At 41.1% G+C, this 8,986-nt stretch overlaps 1 protein-coding gene across 1 annotated transcript; it reads left to right on the top strand.

The window, feature by feature from the left end:
• Window positions 1-7,237: 7,237 nt before the first annotated feature.
• Window positions 7,238-8,667, top strand: JR316_0010138 (uncharacterized protein; the record flags this gene model as incomplete). The annotated part of the gene is made up of 5 exons (XM_047895812.1): window positions 7,238-7,420; window positions 7,562-7,754; window positions 7,848-7,879; window positions 8,194-8,495; window positions 8,592-8,667. The coding sequence occupies 5 exons, from the start codon at window positions 7,238-7,240 to the stop codon at window positions 8,665-8,667; spliced, it is 786 nt and encodes a 261-aa protein (XP_047745531.1).
• Window positions 8,668-8,986: the final 319 nt, after the last annotated feature.

The following is an 8,986-nucleotide window of genomic DNA, read 5'->3' as shown; positions in this document are numbered from 1 at the left end:
ACGCTATACCCGCTTCCGCCATCTGGCCGACCGACAGCAGGTTGAAGGGGACGTCTGGTGTGTGTAGACAATCGCGAAGAGTCCAGTTGATGTTAATGGATGAACCATCAATTCCCATAGCCGTGATCCTCACTTTCACATCACCCCGTGCGCATGTCTCCATCTGACCGCAATTTGCAGTGCCCACGACGGCTCGTTCCTGCTCGTTGTATGTCCAGAAAAGATTATGGTCCTTGATGAGGTGGACCGTGCATCCGGAGTCTAACGCGGAGTTGAACTGAGTGATTGTAGGAGCAAGAAGGACCCAGTCTAGCGGGGCAACAAATGCACACTCAGGGGATTCGGATGGAAAGTAGGAGGAAAATTCAATGGATTGCGCAGAGGAAGGCCTAGCTACCAAAAGGGCCCCAAACGGTTGTACTACAGGTGACTCAATGGCTTCTTTAAACGAATCTACGATTCCATCATCCAGCACCGCATCTACAGTATCCGCGAGGTGAGCCTGTGCAGGGATTTGAGCACGCCGGTTAGCCAAGACTTCGTCTTTCCGTCCTTCCATTGCACCCCCAGGTTGGAAGCAGTTTTCGGTCGGGTGGCTACCATGGCAGGTTGAACAAGTCGGTCGAACAGTAGTCGCAGTAGTAGGGTGTGTATTCGGTATCGCAGAAGATATGGTTGGGCGGCGCGAAGGGTTAGGTGCATGTGGAGTTTTGGGCATACGAGAAAGGGTAGAAGTCATAGCCTGGGAATCCCCTACCACATGAATCATGTCAAGGATCTCATCGAACGATGGTAGCGTGTTGTCATCGGAGTTGCGAAGCTGGAGAAAAACAGAAGTCTTAACCTGCGTAAATGCGAGCGAGTTGGATGGCAATCCGCAGACGAGGAGTTGGAGGACCTGACGATGAGGTAACGGGTAACCCGCTTCGAAGAGCTGAAGGTAACCCAAACGCCATGTTGCGATGTAATCGGCAAGTGTCACACCCCCGGAACCTGGACCTGAGCGGACGCGCAGTGCACGTAGTTTCTGTTCCACCAGCATCGCAGAGTAGTAATCGCCGACGCTATACAATTGCCAAAGGTGTGCGTAGATCTCACGGGAAGAATGCCGTTGTCCCGCGAACGGTAGGGCTGTGGGTATGCTACCCAGTACGGCCGATAAGAGACGCGATGTAAGAACCCAAAGGACTTGGTTATCCTGGGACCACCAACAGGTGTAAGCCGCCAGATCGTTAGGCGAGTAGCCTGGCATGAGAATAGGTGGATGGGATGGCATCAACAGAGGGTCAGGGATAATGTGGGTAGGAATCTGCCAGTCCTCCGCGATGTGGCCATACAATCCTAGGGAGGTGATGAGTAGGGTAACGCCATTGTTCCAGGTAGTCCAGTTCTCGCGGCCGGTGAGCACGGGAATCTCTTTGGTAGATGGCGGTAGGGCATGTTGTTGCTGTGGTGCCGCCATGGGAAGGGTCGGTGGTGCGGTCGTATGGTGAATGGGAGGTTGTGGCATTGCATATCCATCCGGGAAAACAGCATGATGACCAATATGAGTCTGAGGGGGATGTACTCGAAAAGCCGCCGGAGTATGGTGTCGCTGGGTAGAGGCAAATGGGTGACGCACCGAGGGTTTCACTGCAGATGTATGCACCTTATCCCGAGATGGGACAGAAAGTAAGGAAAAAGGAGAAGAAAGTGCATTATAAGAAGGATGGTTCTGGGAACCTTGAGCAAAAGAGTATGAATGGTCATCTGGAGTACGAGGTGGAGGAATGGAATGTGAAGAAGACTGTCTATGAGAATTTAAAGAACGTGAATTGTCAACTTGACTTAAGAACATATAATTCGAAGAGAATAGGGCAGAAGAACCCGTGGAAGATCTTGTGGAACAATGGCCATGCGATACCCGCGTAGATGAACTACCGGTTGCAGCGGAGGGCGGGGAGATAATGGACCAATCAGAGCCAGTAGTAGCCTCGTGAGAAGAAGAAGATAAATGAGAGGAATGGTGAGAAGAATCATACGACAAAGACGAGTCATCAGATCCGACAGTACCTCCTGGACGAGGCGGGGAAGGAGGCGGTGGAGCTCGTGGAACTGGACTTGCAGATGCCTGTTGGGCAGCGGCACCTGGTGTGATTGCAGAAAGGTGGGTCAAGGCAGGAGATGGTAGACGACGTGGTTGTGGAGTCGGTGAATGCGTAGGTGAGCGGTGCGTGATGATAGGAACACCAGGACAACGAGTCATGTGTGGTGGTGTTGGGCGGTTGGCAAAATTTACACCAGACCCAGAGTGGTTGTGAAAAGATGGGGTTCTTGCCGTCTCCGTAAGCGGTACATGGAGCAAAGAACTAAGTCCCAGACCAAGATGGCCTGGGTTCATCCGAAAAGGGGAATGGAAAGGTAATCTATAATACTGAAGAAGCGAATCGCAATTGGAAGAACGCGTAATGCGAGAAAAATTTGAATGCAACGAAGGTAAAGAATCAGAATTAACAATATCAAAAGGCGCATATATCTGAGCGTTGACCGGCTCAGTGAGGTCCATTGGATTTCCTGACATCCGTGGCGAGTAATTCCCACTGGGCGAGACACTGTCTTGAAAAATCCGAAGAATTCCACCTTAGGCGGGGCCCATAACCTATCAGACCTAGACAGTGAGACTGCACTCAGTAGACATTGTGAATGAACGACTGTTGAATCTACCTAGACAGTGAGACTGCACTAGATAAGATGGTAATCAATATCTAGGTATCATGGAAATAGGGAGACGAGAACTTTACCTCAGTGGACATTATGAATGAACGACTGAGGGAAAGGAGGAATAGAAGGGAATGAGCTATATGTACTAATGGTGTCACGTGTCTATGGTAATGGTCTAACAGTCATAAGCAACCATATGGATTGATTAACCCACTAGAGATTAACAGATGACCATAGGACATTATTAGGATTAATTTTGTGGGTTCTTTGCCTATATCTGAAGACCACAATGGATCCTATAACTTGATTGTTATAATCATTGATTTGTTTATAGGCATGGCTTATTTGATTTCTAGCCGGGAAAATTATACTGCTAAGGATATTGCAGAGCTTGTATTTTCTGAGGCCTATAAACTGCATAGTCTACCTAGTATAATAATTAGTGACAGAGACAAATGGTTTACTAGTCATTTTTAGGATGAACTGCATTGTTTAATTGGTACTAAGCTACGGATGTCAAGCGTGTATCATCCTCAAACAGATGGTTTAACAGAGCAGGCAAACAAACCAATAGGACAGATGTTTTGGTACTGTATCTTCCCAAATCAAAAAGATTGGGTAATTAAGTTGCCAGCTATTGAATTTGCAATAAATTCTGCCAGTTCTGAGAGTACTGGTTACACTCTATTTTTCTTAAACTATGGGAAAGTGTCTCAGTCATTTATTTGGGATTCAAGTAAATCTGTGAAGTACCTAGAAGTATGAGCATTTGCTAGGCATATAAAGTCAGCTATTTTATGAGCACATGATGTCTTGATTGCTTCAAGGGTTAAGTTGGTCCGTAATGCAAATTAGAAGCGTATTTGAGCACCTTTTGCCTTTGGAGACTTGGTATATATTTCTACAATGAACATTGATTTGCCTAAAGGTTTATCTTGTAAACTGGCTCCTAGGTTTATTAGGCCATATAAAATACTGGAAGACTTCAAAAATAACTCATATTATGTGGATATATCTAGTAAGTTGTGTAAACAAGATGTAAATAATGTTTTTCATGCTTTTTTGCTTAGAATTCATATATCTAATGATAATAGATTTTTTTCTAGGAGAGCAAACAATCAAATCTTTATAGTTGAAGATCTGAAGGGCAAGTGGATAGTGAATAAGATTACAAACTACAGAAAAAATACTGATGGAATAATGTTATTGGAAGTTTAGTGGAAAACTGGAGATAAAACATGGGTACTATACAACCAAATTCAACACCTACACCAGTATAAAGAATACCTAGAAGTAAAAGGTGTTAGAACTATCAATGACCTTGCCAAGAACAGTGAGCAGAAAGTTTCAGGTATTTTTTTGATACTTGTAGATATTGCTCAATTTAAAATTCAATCTGAACTAGACATATATAAACAGAAAAATAAAGACAAAAGAGAGCACTAATGCACACTTCTATATTATCCACACTCGCTTTGCATGTTAATTGATACTTTCCCTATTCCTATTTATCCAAGCATCATCCTGGTCAAGTAGCAAATGAACAGCATGTACATTGCAAGTTCAGATACACTAGATCAAGACACCACTATAGCAAGCAATGACAGTTTTTTAACTATTGCTACTACAGAAAGTGGCACATTGGACAGTTTTCTAGCTCCAAACACTACAAGTAATATAAATCTAGCTGTACTAGCACCCATTCCTGCACAGGCAACAGTGGACAACTTTGTTGAAGCAACGGGCACTAGCCAATATATATTACACTTGATTTTTTACAAATTCCCATTTACTAAATTTAGATTTGTGATAGTATCAGCCAGTGATGGACTTAGCAATGCTGCTTTGAGTGTGCCAATATATTCATATGACTTCTTTGGTTGGCCTGTATTCATCAATTTTCCTATCCATGGATTTGCAGTACTCTTCCAATTCTCTGACAAGTATGAATACGGTATTGTTGCACCAGATATGTCCATTTACTCCATATACGCCGCTCAACTATGAGACTTCATTTTGTTCACATATTGCATTCTTAAGGCAACACCTAGAGCTGCACCTGCTGTTGAACCAATTGGTTATTGCGAGTTTCTTACGTTCCTGCATCAATACTCTAACCTGAATACAAGGTTGATGATATTCAACAACCATGGCAACATTTTGTTAAAACCAACTACAAATCAATTTCCATTTTAAATATACTTTCTAAACAATGCGGAAATATTACTATCATCACTCCAGTAGTGGATCTATGCAAGTAATTCTTACCACAACAATGTCAACAAGAATAAATATATATATAAAAATTGCTTTATTTTGTTTTTCTTCCTTTAACCACAATCTCAACATGGAAACCTTCCACCTCTTTGATACTTCCAACACTCCCAAGTTACTAGCATCTGTAAAGGATTTTGCGATTGCTTTGCCTAGTAGTGCAACTTGTCCTTGCTGCCATGCTCAACCTATCTCCCATCCTATCAAATGCACAGGAGGTAAAACCAAAAACCTAGGTTACTACTTCCAGATGTATCCAGATTGATATACCCACATCCATACTCAAGGCAAATGCAAATTTTTCCAGTGGGTATTCCATTCTGAACACCCCTCCAATGTCAATGTTTCAGTGCCTCTAGCACCTGGTGCACTATTTTATTCTACCTTTTTTTTTTCTACCCTATCACATTGAGGTAAATGGGCTATCTGTGAAGGGCCCTGTTTTAATGGAATTTGCAATTAAATATATACCTTTTTAATCTATAAAACCTATTGTATTAATCGCCAGTCTAGCACCCCTGAAACAAGATAGACTGTCTCTGCCCATACTATCTCAGCTGACACCTCAAACAACAAACATAATGCACTATTACATGCACCTGCTCAGAGTCTACTGCATGTATCTCCTCAAGCTTTCTCATCCCAAGCTTTTCAAAATCTAACACCTCAATCGTACGGAAGGATGATTAACCCCCTGTATCAAGAGAAACTTGCATCTTTTCCTAAGATGTTTACCTTATCTCCCATTGGCAATAGTCCTAGCAAGGCGTAGCTCTGCAATCTAGAAAACCAGAAGGTCAGGGTATTGTGGTGGTTCTCAATATGTCTTTCATATTTTAATTCCTATGTCATTAATTCTCAAACTTCATAGGATGATGAATGTTCTGAACTCTTCAAAGCAGACTTGCAACTCATCTCTGTTTTCAACCAGCCTTAGACTTGGCTTTTGCCCTTTGCAAAGCCTTTCCTGAAGACCCCCAGTTCACTGAATATGAAACATTTAGGGCTTACGATCCATCCATAGGAGAATGGCCCATAACTCAAAGATCCGTAACAGTTAACAAAACTACTAGCACAGTCCTTTTGAGGCATGTACATGTTAAGCAATGTCTTGATTTTGAGAAATACAATACCTCACCTACTGCACGGCGCCTGTAGGATACCAATAATAAGCAATCCTTCTCAGCAGCTGAACCATATCTTCAAAAGTTACGTGTTCTGAATGCAACAGGAAATCCTGTACTAGTCTGTCTGTTTGCTTATATGCATCAACAACCTGCATTCCAGGATATTTTTGACCTGTGAGTAGGGTTTTGTGTACTTTGGTCGAAACTTATGCTCTTAAAATTGGTACTTTGTGTGACAGTAAACTAGATACCACATCTAAAAACAACACAGATATCTCAGGTCAAGGTACTGCACTAGCACTATCATCTACGCAGAACCACACCATTCAGTATGCTCAACCTCAATATTTACTTTTTTACTACATTATTTATTTAACCAGGGTGGCATTCAATTGCCATAGTATCAATGCTCCGCAATCACAACCTGAGACTACCCATGCCTCATTGTAAGTCATTGATTTGTCTTACTTGCATAACTTTCACTATTTATTCCCTCTTTTAGGATTCATGGCCCATCAAAATCCGGTTTTCCCCTGAGATATGCCTGTAATATGGACCACTGTTTTAAATGCATGAATGATATACCTAAAAATTCTAAGATAAAAATCAAATTTAAGTCTGTTTGTGGTGGGATACCCTATGTCTCTTCCACATATTTAGACCATTGCAAGATATGAAAGAAGGTGAAAAATACTTCGGAATTTGCTTCTGCTTTGGCAGCTGGTCATTGTATAGAAGATTTATAGTCTACCGTTTTTTGATCTCATAAGAATACCAAGTAGATAGGAAATGCAAATAGCTATGTAACATTTGATCATTCAGCAAAAAAATTGGTTGTTTACCTGGCCAGCCTATGCACTCCTATGCAACCATTTTTTTATATCCCGTTGATTTGAAATGTTAAATACTTGGTAAAGAACAAAAAATAAACCGGTACTCCTGTTTAATTCTGCCCTGTCACAAACCCTTTACATTTGTTTGATAGTCCTCAATAGCACCTCAACAAATGATCAAAGAACAATTGTGAGCATAGCCACAGTTTGCATATTTTTATGCTCATCTTGTTGTCTCCCATTCAGTACTTGTGCCCCATTTTGCCTATCTAGTAATAAGTTTTTCCATATATTTTTACTACTATGCTCACAGACACCCAAGAACTTCTTTCAATACTTGAAAGAGTTGCAACAGCAGGTGAACTGAAGAATCACCCAGCCGAGAAACATTTGGCTATAGGACAAATAATTTTGCACCAGCCAGAGGTTGATTGGGATCAAATCCTAGACAACAATATGTCAAATCTTGAATCCTTTAAAGCTTTAGTTTGTAGAAGTGTTGAGAAGGGTTGAATCATTCCTTCTTCTGAAGAAGAACAGTCTAATCTGACAGAACTATTGGATGATGACAACTCTCAATTAACTTGCTCTATGATAAATAACAAATAAGTTACACCATTGTCTTAGGCTAGTGCACAGCCTGGAGATGCTTCCGGTCAACCTGTTGCTATCTTTGCCTTCCACATTGCTATTGCCAAATTCATGGAAACCAACTATGATTACTTACTGGCACTAGATCAACCATGTCCTGATAGCAATATACTCAGCCTTGACTTTGCCATTACTATGAAAATTTTTTGCAAGCAACCGCTCCATAATTGTAAGTTAGACTATAACTGCATATAACAATAACTGACTATGCAATCCTTGCAGTATGTGCACTCAAACTTATATTGGGATCTGTCCTTGCCAGACTCTAACCCAACAGTGCCCTCAAATATCTGGGTCAATTCATTAGTCTAGACAAATCTAATAGCCATCTAGTTTTTGAAGCTTGCAAGTCTCCTATATATCCCCTTTATATTCAATCTGATGAAAATGATGAAGAAGGAAGATATTATATTCACTTACTGCTTGTCTCTGACCTTTCCTTAAAATTTCCTCTTATTTCTATTTACATCCATATTCTTCTTCTGAACCCTAATAACAGCAATAGCCGTGCTCTACATATCCCCACCTGGACAGACTCAAAGTCATTTGACATTTTTATCAGTCGCATAACATCATATGATGTTATCAATAAAAAATCAACCATTTAGATAAAGTCCCTTGTATTTCAGCCACTGTCCCCCAAAAAACAGGCACAGCAAGAACTTAAACAAAAACAGGGATACAACAAGGAGGAAGCCAAGGAAGCGGCAAGGCGTAGGGATAAGCATGACACTTGTCAGAGGATTGCCAATGAAGTTGCAAAAGAACAATATGCACCTCTCAAATTGTGGCACACAAGACCTCAAAAGGACAAAGCAGTTCCAATGGAGGAACTTGTTAAGTTAGTCAATCTCACCCACGACTTGTATACCAAAGCGGGAGTCAAGGACCACCAAGATCTTCTGGCCAAGTGCTTTAAGTGCACTGTCAATTTTATCAATTTCTGCATTCATATTTATCAAAAATTAGAAAACTGTCCTGTTTTCTACAAAAAACTTTAGCTAAGACTTGAAAGGCAGAAATTGGAGACCATTGGAATCAGTAGGATGAAGATGATGTTGAAAAACCTCAATATTGATTGATACATACTAATGTAACTTGTCTCTACATCTAAAAATGCAATAAAATGACATATAATGCTACATAAATGCAATGTTAAAAATGTAAATATGTCCATAAATGTGAAATTCCATTGTATTGCGATTCCGTAACTACACTACTGTAATGTGCTAGAAAATGTCCTTTTGTGCAATATTGTGCAATATTATTTATACCCCAGGTAGACTTGAATGAGGCTGGTTGTGAGATACTTTGGATACTGCATGTTCTTTGCCAGCTTCCTACGTGGAAAGAAATATACTCCACAAAGTGAACCCTCCATTTTCCAAACCTTGTAAATCT

Source organism: Psilocybe cubensis, chromosome 9 (assembly GCF_017499595.1).
Source record: "Psilocybe cubensis strain MGC-MH-2018 chromosome 9, whole genome shotgun sequence".
Classification (NCBI taxonomy): Eukaryota; Fungi; Basidiomycota; class Agaricomycetes; order Agaricales; family Agrocybaceae; genus Psilocybe; species Psilocybe cubensis.
Note: the sequence above shows the minus strand (reverse complement) of the source record. Positions and strands in the feature narration are given on the sequence as shown.